Source organism: Arvicola amphibius, chromosome 17 (assembly GCF_903992535.2).
Source record: "Arvicola amphibius chromosome 17, mArvAmp1.2, whole genome shotgun sequence".
NCBI classification, from domain to species: domain Eukaryota; kingdom Metazoa; phylum Chordata; class Mammalia; order Rodentia; family Cricetidae; genus Arvicola; species Arvicola amphibius.
Window position 1 is genome coordinate 2,125,745 of NC_052063.2, and position 26,346 is coordinate 2,152,090.

Consider the following 26,346-nt stretch of genomic DNA (forward strand, 5'->3'; position numbering starts at 1 on the left):
TGATGTAACAAATCCATGAGATTATTAAGTTTATTTAGGCTCACGATTTTGGATGCTTCATTTCCACGACTGACAGACTCTACTGCTTTAGATAGACTTAATTTCCATGACTGATAGGGGTTGGGACAGCGGGAGGGAGATACCCACACTTCCCTTCATAAGCACCCCCCCCAGAGTGGGAAACCTCCCACTAGGCCCCGCATGTAAAGAGGACGAGTAGGAAGGCCCACCCTGGGGACTAAGCTTTTCTACGCCTGACTTTAGGGGACACTATAAGTTGCCAAACTATAAGAATCTTCATCAAAACTTTTAAAATGCCTCTACCTTAAAGATGAGAAAACAGAAGTAAAGAGAAGACAGCCCAGGACCACACAAGCTAGAAGGACTTGAACCGCTTTTGATTCTGAAACCCGTGCACCACCACCCCCAGTTGCTATGGTTACCAGCCATTTAGCAGGTGGGAAGAAATTGAGCTTTCGGTATCAATTCCTGAGTAAACTTTTGCTTTTATCTATCTCATATCCAAAGAGCATGAGTTCTCCCAAGCTTGGTGGCTGGAGGCCAGCTGGATGCTATAACTGTGTTTACTACTCTGGTAACTGGAGAAGAGGGACCATGTTAGCCCCAGAGCTGGGCACGCATTAGGAAGATAACATTAATAAAGGGACTTTTTTTTTTTGGGGTACTATTTCAATAAAACTGTTGAATACTTCTCTGATTAGATCCCTCATACAAGTAATGCTACATAAATAAATCCACCAATCAAATCTCACCACCTCTAATAAGAAGCAACTTAAGGGAGAACATGATTGCTCCTGGCTCAGTTTGAAAGGCCCCAGTTCACGGTCGTGGGGAAGGCACTGTAGAGTTCATGGCAGTGGACTTATGCGGCTGTTCACATCTCGGGGGAGCAGGAAGCAGAGATCACCTGGGACAGGACTATAACACTCACCGGATTCTCTCTGCTGTGACCCACTTTGTCCTGCTGGGCCTAACCTGTAAAAGCTTCCACAGCCTCCCCAAACTAGACCACCATCTGGGAAACAGGTGTCCAAACTCGGGAGCCTACAGGAGACGGTTCAAATCACTCACACTGCACACATATACAACACATATATCATATATGTATATGTACATATATATGATTTGAATGGGACACACACACACACACACGAGAAATGGTAGTTGGTATTACTGTGTTTTCTGAACAAAGCTTTCTCTAGAAAGCGAACATACACACTTTCTTTTAAGCTGCTTTGAAAAGAGCAGACATCACAAAAGTCCCGTGACAGACCTTGTGCGTGTAGATGTTACATCTGCCTAGTATCCAGCACAGAACCAGAAGCTACCAAGTCCTGTGATCAAGCTGCCGGTAACTCCTCAGAGCTCTGGCGGGAGCCTTGAAAGAAGTTGCAGTAGGCCTGACGGTGATAGCTGTCCTATCCGTTAAGATCAACGCCAACTTTGCGTGACACACCGTTACCACTGGCGGTAACACCGCTGACAGATCAAGAGAGGAGGAAATAACGGTTCAAGGCAGTCACGGTGAATATTAGGACGGGACTGGAACCCGGTCAGTTGGACTCTTAAAACTCAAACTCTGAACCTAGGAGCCTGGGCTGGGTAGAGGAGATGTTCTGTGTAAAAATAAACCACGTATGGATGGATCAGCAACAGCTCAGCAGATAAAGGCTCTCTTGTCATCAAGATTGACGATCAATCAGAGTTTGATCCCTGGGGCCACATGGTGGAAGGAGAGAGGTAACTTCCTGAATGGTATCCTTACTTCCCTCCATACGTGTATGCGTAATGCATAATTCATATACAGGACAAATGCATGCAATTAAAAGTTCACAGTTATCAATGTTACAAGAATTCAGGCTTGGTAGGAGCCGCCAACGCTTGGACATGACCGTGTGCCACGCACTGTAGTTGGGTTTTACCTCTTTCCCATTTAACGAGAGGTAGCCTGGCGCCTACAGAGTGCACAAGGAGGGTTTAAGTCTTGGTACTGCTGTCACCCAGTACAAGCTAAGTGATATTAGGCAAAGCTTTAAATCTTTCTAATATGATCGACCCAGCTGAATACAGATTATAGCCGCTACCTTCCACAGCATGCATCGCCGTCAACTGGTTACCAGCCCATGGGAGGTTCTGCCCGTTCAGCAGACAGGGCTGAAGCCCTTGCCCTTGAGAGCGATGCTGTCAGAACGGCTATGCCCATCTCGTTGGCTGAATACAGCAAAAGGGTGTTTGCTCATGCTGGTTTTCCAGCTCAGCCTTCCTGTTCGTGTTACAGCCTCAGCTTGCCCCCAACTCCACACTGTCAAGGTGAGGAGAGGACACGGCCGCAATTATTTACTGCCCGGCCGTTAAAGGTTCCAGGCAGAAGAACCATTGCTTTTGCACTGATTCTAACAACCTATGCAAGTTATATAGCCATAGGTAACCTTGAAGGCGTGGGCAGGTTTCCTACCACATCCCGGGGACAGAAGGGACCAGGACACTTGTCATCTTAACCACCAATACTGACACAATCTGTTCACCTGAAAACCAAGCCACAACTAAAATCAACCAGACTCAGAGACCTATTTTAAGAGCAAACGGAAGAAAAGGTTAATCGTTTCACTAAAATCTCCCAGCCAATTCAGTGGGGACCCGGGACTCTACCTGCATGCCACCAACTTGTCTTGCAATCTTCATGCATGTCTGCGGGACTTTTAAAAAGCAGCCTGCAGCTTCAGGATGGGGGCAGGGAGTCCCTGAAAGGGCTATTGGGATGACCAGATCAGAATAAACACGGCCTTTGCGCCGTTTGTTGAGTGCTTTTAAGGGCGGGCTGGGGCTGGCGGAGGGGTTTCAGGCACCCCTAAAATAAGTAAATAAAGTTTGGAGATAAGGCTACCGAGAGCAGAACGGGGCAGAGGAGTGAGGGGCGGTGTAATTCTGGCAGCGGGGGTGGGGGTGGGGGTCTCGCGCGGGCCGGCTGTCGGAGTCCAGTGTAAGGTGATAAGTAGACAGGGGTGAAGACAGCGTGGAATGCGGAGGGCGGGAGGAACCGGAGGGGCGCAGGGCAAGCGCCAGCTCCAGGGCAACTCGCAGAACACACCAGCCTCTCGAAATTTCCTGTTCGCTCTTCCCACCCTAGTCTGGAACACTGTAATTTACATGAAATTACTTGAAAAAATTTCCTAAGGCCTCTTAAATTTTTCCCCTCTCGTGTCTTATTTTTTTTTTCCTCTCTGAAGCCTAGATGCAGCTGGGAGGCCTTCCTGCCTGACCCTCACCTGGTGGGGGAGATCTGGCCTTTTTAGTCAAGGAAAATTCTTATCACCCGAGGGAGTCAGGAGGCCTGCAAGTGGCCTCTGGCTTGGGCAAGGAATTGCTCAGAGGGCCCAGGTCCTGGTCCATCCGAGAACCATGGTCTGTCCACCTCGGAAAGGGGCCTTCCCACTGGTCTGGGCAGCTCGGGTAACCCAGCTCCATCCAGGCCTCCACTTTTCCTCCCCTCTTCGGCTGTAGTTCCTGCCGGACTCCTAGACCTCACGGGTGATCAGCGCCCCAAAGGGCCGGGTTCCTCCTTTGGGCCTCCCTTCGTTTCTGACTCCGCCTTTCTCCCTGAGAAAGCCGGGTGCGGGGTCCCGAAGCATCCCTCCCGGGGGACTTTCCAGGTTCCGCGGTGGCACCGGAGGGCGCTGCCCTGGCCGGGCCGGAGTTGGAGGCCTGCAGGGCCTCGGCAGCGGGAGGAGACCGTGACTCACCGCCGGTAACCCAACACCGCTGGGCCTCCTTTCCCCGGCCTCCCCCAGCTCTCGCGGGCCTGGTGGCCGCTGCGACACCATAACAAACATGAAGGGTGGCCCGGGAGGGTGCAGCCCCGGGCCACAACGCGCACGCCTGGGCCACCCGGACTCTGTACGTAGTCGCCTTTGCGGCCTCGGGGCCCGGCGAGAGCTTTATCCGCGGCCGATCGGCCAAAGCCAGCCGCAGACCGCCCGCAGTAGCTCCGGAGGGTGAGTGCAGGAAGCCCGGGGAGGGGGACAAACGCACTGAGGACCACCCCCAACCCCACCGGTACTGCCTGCTCCCCGCCTGGCGAGGACAAAGCGCCCTGGCCGCCGCCCGGGCCTGCGCCGCGCCGCACAAAGGGTGAACGACGACACGCACCCCACCCCCTCCCTGCGCGGTGGCCCGACGCGGAGGTGGGGACGCCCGGGCGCCCGCCCCGCGCTCCCCTCCCGCCCCGCCCCGTCTGCGCGTCCTCCTGGCGCGGGGGCGGGGGGCGCGGCGCCCCACATAACACTCCTCTCTCTGCGCTCGTAGCCACCCTCTCCCCTCCTTCTCGCGAACACCACCGCCTCCCCTGACACCGCCGCCACCTCGCCGGACGCTCCGCAGATTGTTGCTGCGGCCAGCCGGGGGGCGGTGCGCCGAGCGTGCGCGCCCGGGGCGCCAGATGTGCAGTCTCCGCCGCCTCTAGTGACCCAGCGGCCAGCCAGAGCCAGGTCGGGTTGTCTCAGCAATGCTGCGGGGGAGACCTTGAACGTACCCTGGTTTCCCTCAGCGGGGACCACCCAGAGCCCCAGTGCGTGCCGGGTCCTGCCCTCTCCAGCCCGGCTCGCCCCGCGCTTGGACATGGAAGAGGCGGCAGTGCCCGCGGCAGGAGATGGCCCTGATGTGGAGCCCGGGCTGCCGGGCTCTCAGCGGGAGGCGGTGGTCGGGGCGACTGCTGCCCCAACGGAGCCCAGGAAGCCGCACGGGGTGAAGAGACATCACCACAAACACAACTTGAAGCATCGCTATGAACTGCAGGAGACCCTGGGCAAAGGTACCTACGGCAAAGTCAAGAGAGCCACCGAGAGGTTTTCAGGCCGAGTGGTGAGTAGGGGAAATCCCTGGGTGGTACCCGCTAGCTTTGCGGTGGACCAAGTGGGGTCTGAGCACACCACACCACCGAGGCTCTCTCCACCAAGAGGGGTCTCGGCAGAAGCCCCCCAGGCACGCTTTTGACTTTTCCCTTCAGCACCCATGACTCAGGTGTATATCTCTGGAAACACTTGTTACATCCTGTCTGCACATATTTTGAGGCTTTCCCCCCTTTTTTTCCCACCAGCTAGCAAAGTGTTTTTAGGATTCGCAAATATTTTGCAGCTTTGGGAACGTGGGGTCTCCCCCGCAGACACACCTTCATGCCTTACCTGAGGGTTCCTTATTTGTACAACTCCAGAAGACCCACATCCTTAGTCATGAAACCGGACTCTCAAGTCTGTGCCCTATAGTTGCTCGGGACCCTCACTTCTTTCCCATCTTACCTCAATCCCACTTCTCTGTATATTTTCGCTGAGCTCCATCACCCTGATGCTGCTGTTGCGGCAAAAGCAGACAGACGGTTGCCTGTAAAAACCAGAAGCTCCAACCGAATGTCTGAGGTTTTTGACAGTTTGCATTCTGGCCTCAAGACTGCCATGGCCAGGTCATGGGTGGCCATTCAGACACAGATGTGACGTGCTGCAGGCTTGCTTACCTTCCAGATCGTGGCTACAGGGCTACTCAATTGTTCAAGAGGTCTGGCTAGCTGCCCCGGTAACAGCTGAAGCTCTGCCAGGGTACCAAGGAGTGCTCGGAGTGCCTCGGGGGCTCAGAAGTGGTCCCAACTTTGGTTTGTTGTCGTCTTCCCATTTGCAGAACTGGCCCTTGGAATCCACACTGCTTGTGGCTAGAGTTGGGTCCAAAGTGTCTGACTGCTGCAGAAAGGGTTTGTGTGGTGTATGGCAGAAATGAGCATGGTTCTCTGATTTAAAGAGTATCAGATGTATTTTAATTGATTTAGGGCCAAAGTAAGAAACCAATTATGATACCTTCTTATGTGCACTTTTAAGGGTATTTGGGGACCCACTGTTGCTTATAAACCTAACCAGTGGCTACAGGGAAGGGCAAGCGAGCTGTCAGATAGCTGTGGAAAATGATTACAGCCAGCAAGGTTTACCCTTGTGTAATTTTCAAGGATGTGGCCAGCTGGATAGTCCCCCCCTCTTCAGCTTCTCAGACTCATTGTCAAGGTTGAGGCTACATTATCACTTAAAAAGTCAATGAATTGGGGAATGAGAATCGTATCCTTAAAATAAATCTGCCCCGCCATATGTGAATTCTACAGCAAGTTTCAAAGCAGTGGTGCAGGTGCCCCTCGCTCTGCGGGCTGAGAATTCCGAGGAGGAGATGGTTGCAAAGGTGTTCTCTGATGACGGAAGTGCCTGGGAAGCAGGCTTCATTCATGCGTTTCTTCAGAGTTGATATTCCCCAGGCTGGGTGTTGAATAAGCAGAAAAACTAAGTGTAGCTCCTTGCCCCTGTTGCCTTTAGAGCTGCTGAGGAATCGTGCTGGGAAGTTGGAAAGCAGGATAATGGAAAACAGACCCAGTCTGGGATGCAGGTTGAAGATGGGAGAATGTGAGGGGTTGAGAAGCCAGTGTGGATCTAGGGTCTGCGGCACCTTCTTGGGAGTCAACCAAGCTGCTTTGAGTTTTGGCGGTGTACACTTGCCTGCTGAGCTCTATTGTGGCTTCCAGTCAGGCGTTCATCTGACTGTCTGAGCCCCGGGCTGAGTTAGACTTGCATTGGTAGGCAGGCGCCTGCCTTCCTCTCTTTCAGTGGGTGTCTGGCTCTTTATTTGCACAAAACTGAACCTTCTGCCAGGATTTAGCCTCATGACCACTAGGGGGCGCCCAGAGAACGATGGAGCTTCGTTTCTCTGTGACGAGACCAGTCCGCTGTTATTGTCTAGTTCACCCTCCCATTGTGCTATTAATTTCACCGAAATCTCTTGTTTTATTCAAGAATTATGTAAAGATTGTGCAGCTGGTGGTAGATACATGCTCAGGAACTGACAGTTCCCAAGCTGCTCCACTTCTCCATTGGGCTGTTTTCGGCTTGATTGCTAAGTTGAGCGTTAGCAAGATCCTCCCGTGACTGGATTGCTTTTTAACCGGTAGGAAACTGATGTTTGGAGGGGAGAAGTCCTCCAGGGTGCAGCATCCTCCCCCACTGAGTGCACTGTTCACAGATGGCAGAAGAGCCCAAGTGAGAAACTGGAATTGTCAGGTGGAAAACCCCACGTCTGGCTGCAGAGAAAATACCACAAGCAGCAATAACAAAAATAGAGGTCAGCATTGTGCTTGCCTGGTCAGTGCCTGGTGAGTCAGTGTCGAGAGCAGCAAAAAAAAAAAAAAAAAAAAATTAGCGTGACATTCGCAACTTGCCTGGAAGCTTCCGTTGAGGAGGCTGAGGAGCAGGCTTAATTCTGCTTGCTCCCTCTTTGGGTAGAATTACAGTTGATGTTTTTGATCCAGTCCCTTTGAGAGCAGGTCTCAGGAGGAACGGCGATGTCTGTCTTTTCTGTTAAGATGAATCAGGTGCTGGGTATCAGTGTAAATCAACCAGCTGGAGATGCTTGGGAAATCAGCATTCCTGCCTGAAGTGGGGGGTCCTGCTCACAATGGAGAGTCATTTCCTGTAGCTTAGAACTTCCGACCTGGAAAGAAGGGCCTTCTGAGGGAGACTCAAGCCAGAGCAGCATCACATTCTGTGCTCAGAGTAACTGACTCAGGAGCTTGCAGCCTCAGCCCTCTGCATGGTCCAGGTGCTTCTGTTTTCTAGAGCCCTAATGTGGTCTCACGGCCACATCCTAAGCATGTCTATAAGGCAGGAGCTCACAGTGACTTGAGATGATGAGCCTAACATTGGGGCAAGCTTTACAGAAAGGCTCAGAGCCCTGGCTGCCATTCAGACCCTTCCTGGCATTGGAGCTTTCTGGAAGCTACTTAACTGTGAAGTGCTAGGTCCCTCTGCTGGAGCGTCGGATGCCGACATTCCCCAGCTTCTTGGGCTTTTGAGAGTTGCAGACAGTAACCTGAGTAAAGTTTCAAAGGTGAAAAGGAAACACTCTAGTGTTCCTTCCTGGTGGGTTTTCTTTCTTATTCTCATTTATGATTGTATCTACAGTTTAAGGCTGTCAGAGAGACAGGTTGCATTGGCCAATTAGCCTTGGATCTTAAAGAGATACAGAGGGAGAGGTGAGGGGGCTACTTCTTTGCCAGGGTAATTAGATTAATTAGGGAGGTGCGGGCATAGAAAGGCGAGACAGTCGAGCAGATTCAGATAGGATCTGAATGTATTTCTGCAGTGTTGAATTTGGGCCCCATTTATTACACAACCGTTGTTTGGATGAAGTTTTGGGCTGACTGCAGAATGAACTTCTGGGTCATCCTACAGTGTGCACACTTTGGGAGCCAATTCCTCGGGCCTTTAGGGCACACAAAGTATTGCTAAAACAAAAACCACACAACATAACAAAACAAAAAAAAATTGAACCCAAACATACAGTTTTGGGGGGGCCCATTTGGTCAAAGTGAATCTTAAAAGGGTAAGCTCTTGCCAAAGCGATTCCCTCAGCCCAGTGATGGCCAGCTGTGGCTCTGAGAGCCAGATGAACAAACTGGCCTTCTAGAGTGGGTTATGTACGGGCATCGCGTGCACAGGGGCTGAGGTGCTGTGTTTGAGTTAAGGCTCAAATCCAGTTTCCAGAGAATCAGAGATCTTGGCCAGCGTGTCAGCCCAACCCCTCACAGACATGTTAAGTGACTGAGTTTGGGCAAAGAAACCTGATTCTTAATCAGGGATGTCTGTCCTTTGTTTGACAATGTGGTCCTCGCTCTCTAAGACTCACAGTCTTAGCAGCAGACATGAAACACATTTTTTTTTTTTTCGAGACAGGGTTTCTCTGTGGCTTTGGAACCAGCTCTTGTAGACCAGGCTGGTCTCGAACTCACAGAGATCTGCCTGCCTCTGCCTCCCGAGTGCTGGGATTAAAGGCGTGCGCCACCACCGCCCGGCTTATGAAACACATTTGTAGATATCGAGTGAATTCTGTTAGGTGCTGTGACAGATTTCGTATCGTCTGCCATACACACTTGCCATGTTAAATGTGGATCCAGGCATGACTAAGCCAAGGAGCTTGCAGTAGGCTAGAAGAGAGGGAAGGGACAGAGAGGGAGGGGACCGTTCCCAGGCCAACATCACACTTAACAGAGGTGTCGTCATCTCAGGAGGTGACCAGTGCTAGCTTTGTTCATTAAAAGTAGTTTGATCCTGAGCAAAAACACCTGTTCCTGCTGTTACAAGCAGAAGATTTGTGTGTGTGTGTGTGTGTGTGTGTGTGTGAGAGAGAGAGAGACCTGATTCTGATATTACAAGCAGAAGATTGAGATACACACACATACAGAAACACCTGTTCCTGCTGTTACAAGCAGATTATTGTGTGTGTGAGAAAGAAAGAATATATGAGAGTGTAAGAGTGTGTGGTTGTGTGTGTATGTGAGAGTCTGCATGTGTGTGTGAGAATATTTGAGTTGTGTGTGAGAGAGAAACATGTAAGAGTATGTGTGAGAGAGAATTTAAGTGTGTGTGTGTGTGAGAGAGAGAGAGAGAGAGAGAGAGAGGGAGGGAGGGAGGGAGGGAGAGAGAGAGGGAGGGAGAGAGGGAGAGAGGCAGAGAGAGAGAATATGTGTGTCCCTGTGTACATGTGGGTCTACATGTACATGTGGGTGAACATGTGGAGACCAGAGGCAAATCATCCTTTGTGTGTTGAGAGTGTCTCTGATAGTGGACTGGCTGGCCAGCAAACCCCGGGAATTTACCTGTTTCTATCTCCCCAGTGCTGGGATTACAGGAGCATGCTACCATATCCAGCATTTCTGTGTGGGTTCTGGGGCTCAGGCTCAGGTCCCCTCACTTGTACAGTTAACACATCAACTGAGCCACCTCCGATCCACCTCCAACTGATATTTATGAAATCATAAAGTGTGTCATGATGAGCCTAGAGCTTTACAGACATGTTCCCTCATTTAAGGCGTTAAATCCTAGTTGGACCCATTCTACAGATGAAGAAAATAACATATTGGTGGGTAATGAGTTGAGGGTCACAACCGGACAGTAGCCCATAGGTCTGTCTGTTTCGAGACCCATGGCTCTTAGAGGAATGTCACACAGCGGTGACTCTGGATCCATTTTGCCAGTGGCACCAGGTCAGCTGCGTCCACTTCTTTCTTGAGATGGGTTTTTGCTGTAGTTTAGAAAGCGAATGTAGAGGCAGGGCCGTGTCAGCTAAGGCGTCTAGGATGGCACAGAGGCAAATTCACAGAGCAAAGGACCGTCACTGAGGGGTAGAGATTATGGGTTGCTGTCCTTGGCCTCAGACAGCATTGGCGTTTTTTTGGCAATGGGAGGCACTGGTAACCAGTGAACAGAACCAGAAAATCTGCAGACAGGCAGAACTGCACAGACCGCTTTGCTGCTGTTGTCTCTACCAGCCAAGACGAGGGGAGGCTGAGTAATGTTGAGGCTGCCCCTGCATCTGGGTTTCAAATGCCCGCAACCTGGTGACTTCACAGGGGCTGGTGATGTCAGATTTATGCTGGGGTGTAGTGGGATGCAAGATTGCTAGGTAGGCCGGGAGCTGTAATAGTTGATAATAGTAGCGGTTTATAGTTCCTAGTGTTGGGGGTGTGCCAGGCACATACTAACAGATTGAACTTCCCTAAAGATCTTATCCCATTTTCCAGAAGAAGGAGCTGAGGCCTAGTGAGGTTATCCAGCTTGTACAAGGTCACATCAGCAGCAAGGCTGGTGTTTACACCCGGAGATCTTGACCATAACTCTTGGGAATCTGTCGAGGTGGATGCTGGTCACAGAGGGGTTCGGTGCCTGGGGGCTTGGGGTGCTGGCCTGGAGCAGGGAGAGTTTTCCAAGAGCTGAGGTGCGAAAAGATTAAGCATTGAAACCATCTTGGGAGAGAGATGGGCTGAGGATAGAGAGGGAATGACTCCCACCAAGGACCTCTTCACTGGAACATACACTGCATCCTTTGTTCCCCAAAGAGCCTGCTCCTGCATGCCTGGGATGAGGGTGGGGGCTTCTATGAATGAACATGTTTACCTTTTTAGCACATAGTGAAAAAGCACCCACAGGGTTCCGGGATGTCTTGCTTGCCTTCCTCTTAGGGTGTGGTAAGAGATAAACTACTCAAGCAAGGTTCCTTTTCTGTGTTACACCCTGTCCAACTGCCTTGAACCCATCTCACGCCGCCCACCAGAGATGCCTTGCTGAGGACCAGGCATGATGTCGGCCCCCAACCAAGTCTTGCAGGATGGAGCCGAGATGAATAAATCTAGCTAGGGACTTTCGGAGAGGTGTAGTCACTGAAGCTTATCCTCCCTGACCCGAGGAACATTTACACTCATTGGCAAGGAAACACAAGACTGGGGATGAATGGATGAGCAGAGCTATGTCTGCAAAGGCTGGCGGACCCTTCCCCGCACACATTCCTTTGCTGTTACATTTGCTCATGTGTTTGTCAGGGAGACGTATATCCAGGGCTTGTCGGGATCCTGGCTGCGGCTTCCTGTCCTCAGTGGCTCCAGAGTCAGACAGCAGAATTCTCATTCATCTTTCCCACATGAAAGTCTCAGAGCATCTGTAAGTTATGATTTGCGAAGTATCTGCTTTAAAGCAGAACGCATTTATCATTGCGCCCGTCCAGACGACACTGGCAAGTGTAACGGCAAGAGAATCCCAGGATCCAGGAGAGGAGGGGCTGGGCCAGATGACCCACCCGTGACTGGAGTCTGGCTGAATTGATAAAATTCCCTGGAAACATCCCAGGAGCAGCCAGATGTTGGCTTCATGGCGAGATTCTTCAGTAAACTTTTAACTGTATGTAAAAGCTAGGGCTGGTCAGTTTCACTCCCAGGGCTACCCAGGAGAAATACAAACACATGTCCACATAGAAATGTGTTCACAATGGGTCGGAACAGGTTAAGAGGAAGGCACACAAGTGTTCACCTCCCTATGCGTGGATGCACGGAATTTGGTGTGCTCCCTTTCCTTAGAATATTCTTGCGATCTCTTGCATGATTTATTTGTGGAATGTTGTTCAGCAATGAGAAGAAACAGAAGGGCTTCTTACGTGCTGCAGCACGGAGCAACCATGCTGAGTTATGAAAGGCTACTATGCAGCCTATGAGTCCATGTCTGTGAAATGTCCCACGACAGCCAGTCCGTAGAGACAGAAAGATCGGCGGTTGTCAGGGCCGATGCTAGAGTTGGCAGCAAATTCAAAGTGGCTGCTACCAGGTGTGTTTGTTTTGGGGGGTCATGAACGTCTTTTACAATTGTGATCATGCTTGCACAACTTTGAGAAGAGACTAAAAAAAACCCCCTGAATTGTGTGCTGTAAAATGAGCTAAGGACGTGTGGATCACATTTCAAGAAAACTGTTATTTGAAAATTGTGGTCCTTTGGGGGCAGGGAGTGGTGATGACCGGGGAAGGCTATGTCTTGTCAGTCCTCCAAGATGTCAAACCTCCAGTCCTACGAGACTCCTATCTTATGTAGGAAGTGGAAGGTGGTACCCTACTTGCCTTAACACACACACACACACACACACGTCTTGGAGATAGACTTTGTTTCCACATCTCATTCCAGTCCTTGACAGCAAGGTGACCTTGGGTAGGTTCCTATATTTTAGCTTCCGCTTCTCTCTTTCTCATCAGCGTGGCGAATCTTATCTGGTGGCTCATGGAGACGACTCAATGCGATGATGTGGCTAAGTCTACCACCTGGTACGGCCACAGCCATCCAAGCAGCCAGGGTCATCACTAGTCTGAAAGACACCTGTTCACTTTTCTGCCGCCTGCCTGTAGGGCATCACATCCTGCTAGGCAAACCCAGGTGGTAGCTGCAGTTCTTCTCTTTCCAGCTGGCATGCTTCCCTGTTCTGGCTGACATGTACCTTTCTTCCCTCCCATGGAGCGGTCACCCGGAGTGTTTCATGTGTGCTGAAGATGGGCCCGGCACAGTGGGGACATTTCGGGGGAGACTGGTCTCACGTGCTTTTGAGATACCCTAGTTTAGAATATAGCAGGTACTAATATTTCATCTGAAATAACCAGAATATAAAATCGGGGGGTTGTGTAAGAAATCCCAGCAGTGTAGTAGACAGACCCAGATCCACATCCCACTTGTCCCCCTACCCCACCCCGCTCTCGGTAGCTGCAGGTGCCTGGGAGAGCTGCATGTTTTTGTGGTCAGCAAAACATGTCCCAGCGCCTTATTACTTAGAATCAGCGTTAGGGTTTGCAGACTTCTGATGCAGAACCTGCTGCACAGTAGGACCTTAGACACACTAGCCTTGAATTTACTCCTGATAATGTTAACGCCTGCACTACGGGACGGTACGCGAGCCGGGAACTAGGCTGGAGATTTAAAAACACATGCACACAGACAGACAGAGACGCGGGGACATAGGTCATCCTTGAAACAAGAATGCCAACTTTATCATATCCAGGGGCAGCTTATATAGTGCTCTGGCCACGCCCCAGCTCTCGGGATCTTTCAGCTGCAGCCACTAGAACCCACTCCCCTGTCTCGTGCTCAGAGCAGCTGCAAACACAGGAAAACAAGTTGTTTTGCTCAGAGCAGCTGCAAGCAAGTTGTTTACAGGAAATTCAGGGTCTGGGGGGTCCACAGCCTCCAACGTGGTAAGGGCCTGGATTGAGTCTTTGTGTCAAAAGTGGGTTGGTGGTCACAGCTCTAATCCTTCGGCTTGGGACAGTGGGATCTGGAAAGTAACAGCACTGGAGAGACCGTTGTGGAGAACCTGAGGACCTTGGCTTGCCGCTCTCCATTAAAACCCTTCCTTGCTTGCTTTCACAAAGGCACCGTTCCCCATTTGCCGCGGTCCTCAAGATCTGTTCCTTGTTCCTCTGTCCCAGCTCAGCGTTGGCTTCCTCCCAGCGTGTAGGTTGGATTTTTGTGTGGCCAGCCCCTCCTGTCCATCAGCCTCTAGGGAAGAAATGGGCTTCTGTCTCACTGGTGGTGTGGATGGTAGGTACTCAGGGAATGAACGAGCGGACAACCGTTGCAGGAAGAGCCTATCAGCATCCAGAGAAGGGAAAGTCTGAGAAGGCCTGAGGCGGCAGGAAGTTCCCCTGGGGGCTTTGTTCCCCTCTCCTTACCTGGTACCATGTACAAAGTGGACCAGCCAGGACTGCAGCATGGTTCTCCATTATGCTTCTGTGTGGCTGGGGAGAGGAGGAGGCTGAACCATCCACAGGCTGCTGCCGTGGCATCTGCTACTCACTTCTTGGAAGCTATGCACCCTCCTTGCCTGGGTCGCTCCTGAGCTGCCAGGCTTCCTCTGGAGGCCCCAGCCCTCTGAAGTTCTGCAGACTGTGCAGGCTCTACATTGCAGGAGTCATCTTTGAGGTTTCCAAAACACTCTCCCCAGGTTGTAAATTAAGCACTTGAGGAACTGTAAACTGGCTGGACGGTGGAGTTAGTGCATGTCTGGAAAAAAATGCCATCACGATTTGCTTTGTCGGCGTGAGAGAAGAATTCCACTCCATTTACTTTCATTAGTGACACAGAGTCCTATCAGGAAGGCACAGAGAGGAGGCGGCGGTGGATTTTATTAGCTCCTTTCCTGAGCTCATTGGCTCAACTTTCACCCCTTTGGGTGGTAGTTTAGAAAAGAACTCTGTACCTTCAATGGTCCCTCTTTCCAAACCTGCCCGTGCCAGGCTTTGACCAATAGTATGGCTCATGAGCCTTTAAAAATGGCTTTTCTGGGGCTGGAGAGATGGCTCAGTGGTTAAGAGCATTGCCTGCTCTTCCAAAGGTCCTGAGTTCAATTCCCAGCAACCACATGGTGGCTCACAACCATCTGTAATGGGGTCTGGTGCCCTCTTCTGGCCTGCAGGCATACAAGCAAACAGAATAATGTATACATAATAAAAAATTAATATTTAAAAAAGAAAAAAATGGCTTTTCTGGCCAGGCAGTGGTGGCACACACCTTTAATCCCAGCACTTGCTAGGCATTGGCAGGTGGATCTCTGTGAGTTCGAGGGCAGCCTGGGAGTGAGTTTCTGGACAGACTCCAAAGCTACACAGAGAATCCCTGTCTCAAAAAACCAAAAACCAACTAACCAAAAAAAAAAGTTTAATTCATTTATTATGTACACAGTGTTCTGCCTGCATGTATGTCTGCATGCTAGAAGAAGGCATCAGATCTCATTACAGATGGTTGTGAGCCACCATGTGACTGCTGGGAAATTCTCAGGATGGTGTCAGGCAGGCAGATGATCTTGTTTGTGACTAAGAAACTCTCTTTGTGACCTGCAGAGCGTTATGCTGCACTTTCTTCATCTGGGATGTGGGAATAGCCATGAAAGCCAAGGAGATGAGTGAGCATTTTACAGACTTGAAGGAAATAAACTGCCTTCAGCTCCTTGGTGTGTGTGTGTGTGTGTGTGTGTGTGTGTGTGTGTGTGTGTAGGCAGGCTAACAGCAGTTGGTTTGTCTGGGCAGTTCTGAGCCCAGCCCAGAGCATTACTGCGTTCCTCCTAAGTGAAGCACTCACTCTGGGTGGGCACAGCCCCACTTTGGAACTTAGTAATGGGGGTCACTTCCAGGGAGGATCCAGTGGAGTACTCGGGGCTGGGCAGGCAAGCTGGTGGAGGGTGTTCTGGAGAGGAATCAAGTGGACATCTCACCAAGAGTTAGCCACTGTTTTGAATGTATAGACAGGTCTAGGGCAGAGGGAGGAATCTCAGGGACAGGAAGCCTTACTGAGTGACAATCCTGTGCCAGGCATGCAAACTGTCTTTCCCCTCCCTTCCCTTCCCTCTCTCCCTCTCTTCTTTCTTCCTTCCTTCCTTCCTTCCTTTCTTCCTTCCTTCCTTCCTTCCTTCCTTCCTTCCTTCCTTCCTTCCTTCCTTCCTCCCTCCCTCCCTCCCTCCCTCCCCCCCTTCCCCTCTCTCTCTTTATTTCCTTATTTTTCCTGAGTATGTGTGTGGCATGGGGAGGTTGCTGGGGATGGGACCCAGGCCTCATGCAGGCTAGACCAGCTCCCTACCACTGAGCAGCACCCCCAGCCCTTGATTTATTTCTTCTTGCTTTCTTGCCTTTGAACCTGTGAGGTTATCATAGTCATCATGCAGACAAGGATGTGGAGGTTTAGAAGGAACAACCAATGACTTTCCCAAAATCAGGTCTGAAATTCTAAGTTGAGGCCATCTTGAGTTAAGGCAGGTACTGGCTGTATTTGTGGGGGACCCGCAGGGTCAGATGCTGCCCCCAGCTACAGGGGTACAGAGATGGTGAAATGGCCCAGTCAGCTTCTAGTCTAGCCTCTCTCATGGGCTGTGTGTTATGGGACTTTTATCTTGTTCGCATATTGCATCCAATTAGCTGGAGCCAGGGTGCCCCCTGCTCTCGTCCTCCACTGTAAGACACTCCACAACACAGGGCTTCTTACCAGCCTCACCTTCTGCTGTGTCTGTGTGGCTAAGAAATACAGACGGCCTGAGTGCATGAGTGATTGCAATATCTGTGTTGCTAACGAAATCTCACAGCCAGGCCTGGTGGAGCTGGCCTATAATCCCAGCCCTTTGAGAGACTGAGAGGCCGGAGGATTGATTGTAAGTTCAAGGCCTACCTGGGCAATTCGGCGAGCCCTTGTCTCAAAATCAAACAGTACAAGAAAAGGTCAGGGCTGTAGCTCAGTGGTTGATCGCTAGCCTAGCACGTGCTAAGTTCAGGGTTCAATCCCCAACACTGGGGATTAAGTGAAAACTAAGAAGAAAAGAATTAGGCCCCTTTAACAGGAAAATACTATTTTCAAAAAATTTCAAAAATTACTTTTATACTGCTTCATCTGGTGATGCCATTTGCAAACCACAAACAAAACAAAACCACAATTTTTTTAAAAAAACAAGCCCCACAAAACCGTCTCCTCCCCCCTCTTTGCTTCAAGTAGAAAAAGCAATTGTTTCTTAAAATGGCTCATGAAGGAAACAAAACAAAACAAATATTTAGCATTTCTCTGGGGGCAGGGCCGTCTGGCATTCCTTTCAGCCCCACGATGAGCTCTAATTCTATGCAATGTTTGGATCGGCCACCAGTTTTCTGGAGGAATTTAAGAGGCTTGTATTTGTGCTTATGCATCACGTGAAGAAACCTCATAAAATCTGCCCAGCGTCCTGGACCCGGTGGGATGTGCTTGCCAAGGACAAAGTGACCACCAGTAGAGTTGACAGGGAGAAAGAGATCTCTATCAGCCTTGGATGACAGGGCCGTGTTCTTAGCTCCAGTCTCTGGGGGCTTGGCTGGGCTGCCTACCACTTCCACTGGTCATGGGACTGTAAAAACTCCAGCTGAGCACAGTGTTTCGCACCCGACTTTGCTTGTTCCATGTTCCCTGAACCTGGGAACATTCGGCATCCGGTAATTGGGTGAGAGGCATTGGATAGCATGTGGCACGTGGCACGCTGGATGCCCCCTGCTCATGGCGCACGCTGCCTGCCCCACCCCCACCTCAACTTGTTTTTCTCTCTCTTCTGCCCTAGACCAGCACTGTCAAATAGGGACACCCGTGGTTATTAAAAATTAATTACCATGACATCAAAAGGAAAATTTAGTTTCTTGATTGCACAAACCACCTTTTTAAGTGGCCAGTAGTCCTGGACGCCTGGAGTCTACCCATGGATAGTGCATGACAGATCAATTCCACCCACCCAGAAAGTTCTGTCCGGCGGAATGTATTGCTCCGTGTGCGCCGGGTTTAATGAGGTAGGCACAGGCTGCTCCTCCTCCCCGCAGCTCCTGGCACTGCCTCGCCAGCACCTCTTCCTCTACTTTGAGGTACCTCCCATGTCTAGAAGGGAGCCTGGGAGATAGCATTTACTCGGTGAGCTTTAAGATGAAGAAGAAAATGCCTGTATCTGCATTGTTTGATGTATGCCCGAAACCTCCCAAAATATGAAATACTTCTAGGGTTGCTACTGACTGGAATCAGCTGATATTTTTGGACTGTGTCCTGTGTCAGACAGCATGCAAGCCTCTGGGGATAGAGGGGTGAGGTTCCTCTAGTCGGGGCGCTTGTGTATCTAGTGATTTTAAATTTGGAGGGACAAGCCAGTCTACGGGATGCAGCTGTGAGCGTTCAGATACTGTCTTTGACACCCCTACCCCACCCCTGCCTCCAAGGGTCTGACTAGCAGGATTGGGGTAGCGCCTGGGACACTTAGCATTTGTAAGTTAACCAGGATACGAAGGGAAGGGAGCCCACTGCAGCTGGCATTTTAAGAAACAGGTCTTGACAGAGCAGTCATGTCTGGAGACACACCACACCGGTTTATGCTGTCTGTGTTTTATAACAAGCAGAGTGCGCAGAGACCCTCAGTCCTTGTCTCGGGATAGAAGCTTGTCCTCTCTTCTTGTTATCCTACCGCGATGTGATAATAGCTACCTAAGAGTCATTGCATGAAAACGTGTGAAATCGCGGATCTGCATTGGTCTTCACGGGCACCTTAGGGATGCACACACCTGTTACTCCTCTTTGACACTGGATGAGCAGAGGCAGAGGAAAGTGATGCTCTTTTTCACACCTAACGCGGCTTGTAAGTGGATCTGAATCCTGAACCACTATGCTACTGCCACTCATGGCCTCTCCGGAATGTCAAACGCACACTTTCTTCCAATTGCTTAGAGACAAGTTCAGGTGTGTTTAGGAAGTTTGTTTGGAGACATAACTCATGTGAACATTATGGTCTACAGCGTCTGCCTCTAGATCGCTGTCTGTCCCCACAGGTCTGTCTCTGTCCCCGAGGAACATACTTAATTTATTCAGAGATATTCCCATAGGCCTGCCGTGTGCCAGCCCTGTTTGGTGTACGAGGCATATGACTTACACACAGCCTGATAAAGACTGACTGAGCCAATGTGACCCCAGGGCATTGTGCCCCGCCAGTGTGGAGAGCTCCGGTTGTGTGTAGCATGGGATCCCAGAGGCTTAGGGATCTGCGCTCCTGATGATGTCCCCATCTATGCCTGGCCACATTGCTCCTAACAGGATGAGCCTCCCATAGCTTTGCCCCTGGTATGTTTTCTCCACAGGGACCTGGTTGTCCAAGCCGTCCCACAGGGCCTGGGCTGCGACCTTTTGCCCTGTTGCGTCATACGCTTGCCTGTAGCTCCGCAGCTGGTTTGTTTTCTTTCTAGGCCCCAGTTGTAGTGACCTTTGCCTGTCTGTTTATTTCAGGGAAATAATTCCATCCGGTAAGTATCGATTCCCTGGGGGCTGCAGAGGCATGTCTGGAGGGATTTCTTTTAGCGGGGTGGCCTGAAATGGCCTCTCCAAAGAGGTGACAGCTGCTTCCTTTCTCTCAGCCCCTTCTCACTTTGCCCTCTGACATCTCCCTCTGAGGCTTAGCGTTTGAAGCCCAATGATAATGTGCTCAGACACATGTCTGCATAGCTCTGTGTGTTAGTAACATTGATAAGAATAACCATGGGCATGCTTGGAACGTATACAGCGCCGTATGCACGCGGGGCCCGGGCATTTTCCATAGCTTAGCTCATTCACTTTGCCTGTTCTTCGCAGTGGTGGCGGTAAAGTCTAAAGTCAGCTTGTTAGCCCCACAAGGGGCAGTTAGGAGTATGCATTGATTTCCTGGCCCTAGAGAATGCTGTGTTTCATGATACAGAGACTGCAGGGCTGGGCGGTGTTGGCCTGGCTGGGTGATAACCAAGCAGAGTGAATGAGGAAAGTGGCCCCGCCCCCAGCCCCTGCGCGTTCAGCCTGCCCTGAGCTGCCAGCAAGGAAAGACAGAACCCGGCGAATCGGATGTTTAATGTGGGAATACTAATGTGTTATAATAGAATTCTGGATGCACGTGTGTTTTTCCAGTGGCCAAAGCCCACTTGTAGATGAACCAATATCCTTCAAACCTGGAGGCGGAGCCGGGCGGTGGTGGCGCACGCCTTTAATCCCAGCACTCGGGAGGCAGAGGCAGGCGGATCTCTGTGAGTTCGAGACCAGCCTGGTCTACAAGAGCTAGTTCCAGGACAGGCTCCAAAGCTACAGAGAAACCCTGTCTCGAAAAACAAAAAAACAAACAAAACAAAACAAACAAACAAACAAAAAAAACCCTGGAGGCGGCTGTTGAGGAAATCTCTGTCAGGGCAACTACCCGGAGCCGTTTCCTTAGTGCCTGCTTTCAGCTCATTCCTAAATGTTCCTCGGTAGTGTTCAGGAATCTCCACGTCTCCTGTTTACAGCATGCCCGTCTTCTCCATCAACTTTTGTTCCTTTTTTTGTGTGTGTGACCAGTTTGAAAGATGGAATTATCCCTTTCCTATAACAAAAGAAATGGCCTGCTGGAATCCTGAATGTTCTGAGACTCAGGAGTTAAAGATTAAAAGTAAAGTTAGTTGGCAGGTCCCCAAAGACTTTATGTTTATCTTTTTCTGTGTATGTGTGTGTGTGTGTGCACATGTGGAGGTGCATCCATGTGTATGTGTGTGCACACGCGTATGCATGCACATGTGGAGGTGCATCCGTGTGTGTGTGTGCACATATGCAGGTGCATCCATGTGTATGTGTGTCCTCGCGCGTGCGTGCACATATGCAGGTCCATCCATCCATGTGTGTGTTTGTGCACTTATGCAGGTGCATTCATGTGTATGTGTGTGTATGCACATATACAGGTACACCCGTGTGTGTATATGTGTGTATGTGCACATATGCAGGTGCATCTGTGTGTATTTGTGTGTGTGTATGCGCTTGCACGCGTCCACATATGCAGGTGCATTCATGTGTTTGTATATGTGTGTGTGTGCACATATGCAGGTGCATCTGTGTGTGTATTTGTGTGTGTGTATGCGCTTGCACGCGTCCACATGTGCAGGTGCATCCATATGTGTATGTGTGTGTGTGTGTGTGTACACGTGGAGGTGAAAGCTGATGTTAGGTGTCTCCCTGTGTGGGTATGAGTCTGTGTATGTGAGTGCAGGTACCCACGAGGCCAAGGCATCCAGCCCGCTGGAGCTGGAGCTACAGATGGTTGTGGGCTACCTGACACAAATGCTGGGATCCTCTGCAAAAGCAGTGTGTGGCTTTCACCGCTGAGTCGCCTTTCCAGCCCCTCCTTCTTATTTTTGAGACAGTGTCTCTTGCTGAACCTAGGACCCATAGACTAGGCTAGGCTGCCTAATCAGCAGCCCCAGACTCCTCCTGTCTCCACCTGCACAGTCCTGGGGTTACAGACCCAAGCCACTGTGACCAGCTTTTTATATGGGTGCTGGGGATTGGGACCTGTGTGTTCATGTCCCCATCTCCCTTGTAGCTGCCACGTCTTGATTCTATCATAGAGGCTGTTTCTGATTCCATGTGTCCAGTTTTTCTACATGTTTACTGTGGCTAAACTTTCTGGAATTACATTAACATGAAAACTCTTCATGCGTGTCTGCAGGGGCCCAGGGCGTGGGTTCTGGGGCTTTTCTTTGAGTGGCTTTTATGGGGGCTGTGATCCATTCTTGTATCGGTTCTGAGAGCAAATCTAGTAAAGTCTGTGTTTTTGAATCATTGGATGAACCTGCATGTGGGGAGTAAGTTTCCTGGGGTCATCGCTTGGTTAGCATTGTGGCTGAGCTGGGTTGGTCTCATGACTCAAGGTCATGTGCATTTCCTATGTTCTACCTGTTACTTGTGTCTTAGACTGTGGGTTAAGGGGTAAGTTGTTTGGGAATGAAGGAGTCATGCTGTTTGGAAAACTGAAACCAGAAAAACAGTCCTTCCCTTAGATCAATCATCTTTGTTGCTCAGGTGACAGAATTTTGAACAGCTGTTGTCTTGGGATGGGAAGAGGCGTTTGGCTTCTTCAGCAGGCCAGACCAGTCTCTGTTGGAGCATCAGCCTTAGGTTAATTCTCAGAAACACACTTGAAAGCAGCTTGCATTTTTATCTGCCCATAGCTTATGTTTTAGGACCTGCTTAGTGCTTAGCTCTCGGGAAGGATTGCCTTATTGACTTCTCCGTCTGTCTTCTCTGCAGATGGGGTGCTCACATCAGAGACAGGCTGGCTTCAGATGTCTGCTCCGGGATGTTTTAGCTGAACTGTAGGAGACCATTAAACCAATGTAAGAGTTTGAGGGGAGAGGAGAGCTGTGTCTCAGACCAAATGTTTCACATGGAGAACATCTGGGGAACATTGGATTTGTCGGTATGGTACACCAGAAAACTGCTTGGTGGGGCTCCACAGAGATGCCTCTGGCCCCTGGTGACTGGGTTTCTCAGTTCTACTGGGAAGGCACTGCTCCGGGAGGAGTGTCTCTGGGGCTACGCACTCTGGAGTGTGCTGGTTCCGCTCAGTGTCCTGACCAGATCACCACCACTCATGAACAGTTTGATAGCCGAGCTATCCCCTGAACCCTAGTCTCCAGAGAAGAGAAGTCATGTCAACATGTGCTTTACCAGGTATAGCTCTGTAGACAGGACAGAATGCGGAGGAACACGTGTGACCCAGTGGAAGTAACAGGGCTGCAGCAATGCAAGGATCTGGGTTGGAAATGTGTTGACTCATGACCTGTGGAAACATGATGCGGTCCTTTTTAGATTGGTGGTTGTCTCCTGCAGCATAGCCTGTCTCATGAAGGGGGGCTGTAAAATACAGTGGGGTGATGTGCACTTAGAGAGGCCTGTGCACAGCACGGCCCTGTGCAGGCTGAGGGAATGAACTCATTACCACAGTTTTGTAGAAACACAGCTCCCAGGCCTCCCTTTCTGTCTGTGCCTGTGTCTGTCTGCCTTCACTGACCAGATGGACAGTGGAAAGGGCTACATACAGAAGCATATTTTAAGATGAAAGTGGCTTAAATATGAGCTGGAGAAAGGCTTCAGAAGGTGGCTCTGTCCTTACGTTCAGTTCAGAGAGTCTAGCTGAACTCACCAACTCCCTCCTCGTTGCCAGGGACTGTACCAATCACAGGGTCGCTGGCCCCTGGACTCTGGGAGATATATTTCTGTATCTCTCTGTACCAGCAGGTCCCTACCCTCCCTCAGGCCTCATTTATGTTCACCCAGAAAGCATAATAATGTTGTCACAAGACTTTAATGAGCGAGGGGCTGAGAGATCTAACAGAATGGTACTCGGGGCCAGGCGTCTACTAAGAGCTTGATAACTGGTAATTACCATGATCACTGTTAAAATTACTGTGAGTCACCGTGAACCTCTTCTCAGCTCCACTGGAAAGATGGGACGTTCCCAGGCAAGCGATCTGGGAGCAGCTGGGGCTTCAGTGCCTCGGAGACAGGTAATGGAAGGCTTGGTGGCAGGTGGCTGCGGTTTGGGTGGGTGGAATGAGGTGACCCGCGGTAGTTTTAGCCCTGTCTTTTAAAACTCTTGGCATGCATCTTCCTTTGTACGTGCTCTGTGCTGGGTGCTTGCTCCATCCCGGATGTACCATGGCTTGGTTTGGATATGCTGGAGAGGTGGCTTTGCTGTGAACAGAGTTTATGAATATTGGTGAGGGGGGGTGGGGTGGAGGGCACTCAGGAGTCCAACAATAAGAGTGTCTCAAGACCCATGTAGGATACTTGGCAAGATGGAAAAGTTAGCAGACGATAGAATGTGGAAGGATCCTGGCAGAGAAAATGACAGGCGGGGACCTCCAGACATGACACCCTCCCACCCAGGTCTCCCCTGCAGTCCCTAGGATGATCACAGGGACATGGCATACTCTCTTATGCCCGGGAATAGTATTTTCAGGTGTGTGACTTTTGTTTCTGCTGCATTTGTTTAACTCTGTGAAGCTGTGTTACTGTGCCTGTCTAAAACACCTGATGATCTAATAAAGAGATGAATGACTAATGGAGAGGCAGGAGTAAGGATAGTTGGGGCTAGCAGGCAGAGTGGATAAAGAGAGAACAAGGAGAGGAGGACACCAGGGGCCAGCTACACAGGAAGCCACGGAGAAAGAAGCAAAGAAAGGTATACAGAAATAGAGAAAGTTAAAAGCCTAGAGGCAAAAGGTAGTCGTGATAATTTATAAAGAAAAGCTGGCAAGAAACAAGCATGCTAAGGCCAGGCATTCATAATTAAGAATAAGACTTTGTGTGTGATTTATTAGGGAGCTGAGTGTCAGGCCCCTCAAAAAGCCAAAAGAGTAAAATATCACACAACACTTCCACCCAGGGCATCCCTAGAGTCCCTAGGATGATCACAAGTCTCTTCCTCTCCACTGAGATGGGGGTAGAAGGTGTTTCAGGAAGTGCCAGCCCAAGAGGAGTGTACTCCATGGGGGTCTGTTGCCCTTGCTTGGGACTGTTTTGTAGCCTGAAGGGTTGTTGTTTCAAGCATCCTTGGGTAGGCCTTTGGGGTGATAATTAGGGAGCTGAGAAGCCTGAAGACCTTCTGTTAGGGGTGTGGGCTGGGATCAGCCTATTCATTACAAACAGTGAGCAGCAAGGGCTTCCCTTTGTGGGGAACAAAGGTGTTGACGCTGGTAGGGTGGCTGAGGTGATAGACCGAAGCCTGTGACATCTTCACTCCCTCTGTGCTATGGCCTGCACACCAGTGCTGTTATTCCTAACTTCCAAACAGCAGGAATTCTGTGGGAATAAAAATAACTTCTGATGACTTTTTCCTTATCAGTTAGGGCATCCATGATAACGACAAAATAAAACTCTACTGCAAGCAGTGACTTCATATCCCTGGACGCTTACCTATCCTCCACCAAGGTCCCTCCACGTTCTAGCATCTGTAAGAACTTGCTCAGCTGGTTAACCCCTCTGCATCCATGGTCAAGACACAGTTCCATGGCTTCCAAGACACAGTCCCCTGCTTCTGCCCGGTGTATTTCACCATCTTAAGACTAACGACTTTGCTCAGATCCCCAGCCAAGGTGAACTCAGTAGACTAATTCCCTTTCTTTTTGGAAAGTGATCTTGGCCTCTTAGGTCTTTTGTGTCCTTTGCTTATTGTTTCCAAGGTCAGTGATTCACTGCTGTCTGAAGTTAATATTTAAAAGTAGCGTTTGCAGAGAATTAAGCAAGGACGGAGGATGGGACCCCTCCCACACACAAACACGCCCAGTATGCTTCATGTCTGATAGCAAACCAGGCCTCAGGAATTGGAGCAAGGTTTGTACCCAACTAAAGTTTGCACCCAACTAAAGTAACATTATTCCCACAGCTCTGCGGACATCACCCTGGCATTAAAAGGAGGTGAAAATCCTGCACCAGGCTATAAAGCAACGCATACTGCTTAGGCAGAGCTGTCATTTTCTTTCTCGATTTATTAATAATGCAGCAGTTCTGCCGTAGGAGCCTGCCTCACGTGTAAATGTTAATAAACCTTTGTGTGCCAGTTTCTGCTCCAGGCCTCCCTGCTTGGGCTTTTAGTCTTGAGTATTGTTGAGTTTGGGAGCCTGAGCTTATATTTCAATGACCTTGGGACTCTTAGGGCGGTAGGCACGGGACATCCTACCACCCTTACAGCTCCAGTGTCTACTTAGGAAGCCCTGGTTACTCTTTCCATTCTCTCTGCTCCATCCTGTACACAGCCTGATATGATTGCCATACTGGCCTCCTGAGGTCAGCCCCATTGTCAGAAGGGAAAACAGAGCATGTGACTTAGTTACTCTAGTTCCTCAAAGTACTGACAGACCTGAGTCCTGATGCTGGCTTCTCGGTGGTTCCTTCTGGAACTTTATGGGGTTCAGAAGTCCATAAATACAAGTTGTCCAGCCTTGATTTCCTGAGCCCTGCTCTGAACAGCAGCAGGGATCCTAGATTGGGGTGAAGGTCTTTCAGTTTATAGGCTCACTCGGCCTCAGGTTCATTCCTTCTACCCCTTCTCAGGACAGTTGCTACCTGTCCTGAAAACCAGTTACACTTCATGGGCTGGGGACATGGATTAGTGGGTACGAAGGTGTTTGCTGTGCAGGCATGAGAAGCTGAGTTTGGATCTCCAGCTCCGCTGTAAAAGACTGGGTATGTGTGTGATGGTTCACCGGTAATCTCAGCACACAGCAGGCAGAGACCAGATCTTCAGAATAAGCAGACTAGACTAGCCAATGCCACAGACTCTGGATTCAAGGGAGAGACCCCGCCTCAATATATATGATGGAGAGTGACCAAGAAAGACAATGGCAACCTCTGGCCTCCACATGTGTGTGCATACACATATCCAGGGATCCACCCATGTGCCCTGCCCCTCATAAATATGCACATATACCACATATGTGCACTAAAAATAAATCAGTTGCACTGCAGAATTGTGTTCTGGTGTGTTTGGCTTTCAGAAATGTTGCACAGCTAAAAATAAGCAGCAGTTTGGTGATTCTGGGCACAGCTCCCAGCCTAGCATTTTGAGTGCTTTTGCATATCTGACCATGTCTGAGTTAACATCTCTGATGTTACCAGCAGGTTTTTGATGCCTTGGGCCATGGGT

The 26,346-nt window shown here is 50.2% G+C and overlaps 1 protein-coding gene and 1 long non-coding RNA gene across 2 annotated transcripts in view; one reads left to right on the forward strand and one right to left on the reverse strand.

The window, feature by feature from the left end:
• The window catches only part of LOC119803331, a 32,477-nt gene extending 27,031 nt beyond the window's left edge, over positions 1–5,446 (reverse strand). Inside the window, exon 1 of the long non-coding RNA XR_005283638.1 lies at positions 5,313–5,446. This is a non-coding gene — a long non-coding RNA (uncharacterized LOC119803331). The remainder of the gene's footprint in view (positions 1–5,312) is intronic.
• Positions 4,294–26,346, forward strand: part of Nuak1 (NUAK family kinase 1) — a 65,703-nt gene continuing 43,650 nt past the window's right edge. Inside the window, exon 1 of the mRNA XM_038314551.1 lies at positions 4,294–4,878. Within this exon, the coding sequence (XP_038170479.1) occupies positions 4,636–4,878 (243 nt within the window). The 5' untranslated portion in view covers positions 4,294–4,635. The remainder of the gene's footprint in view (positions 4,879–26,346) is intronic.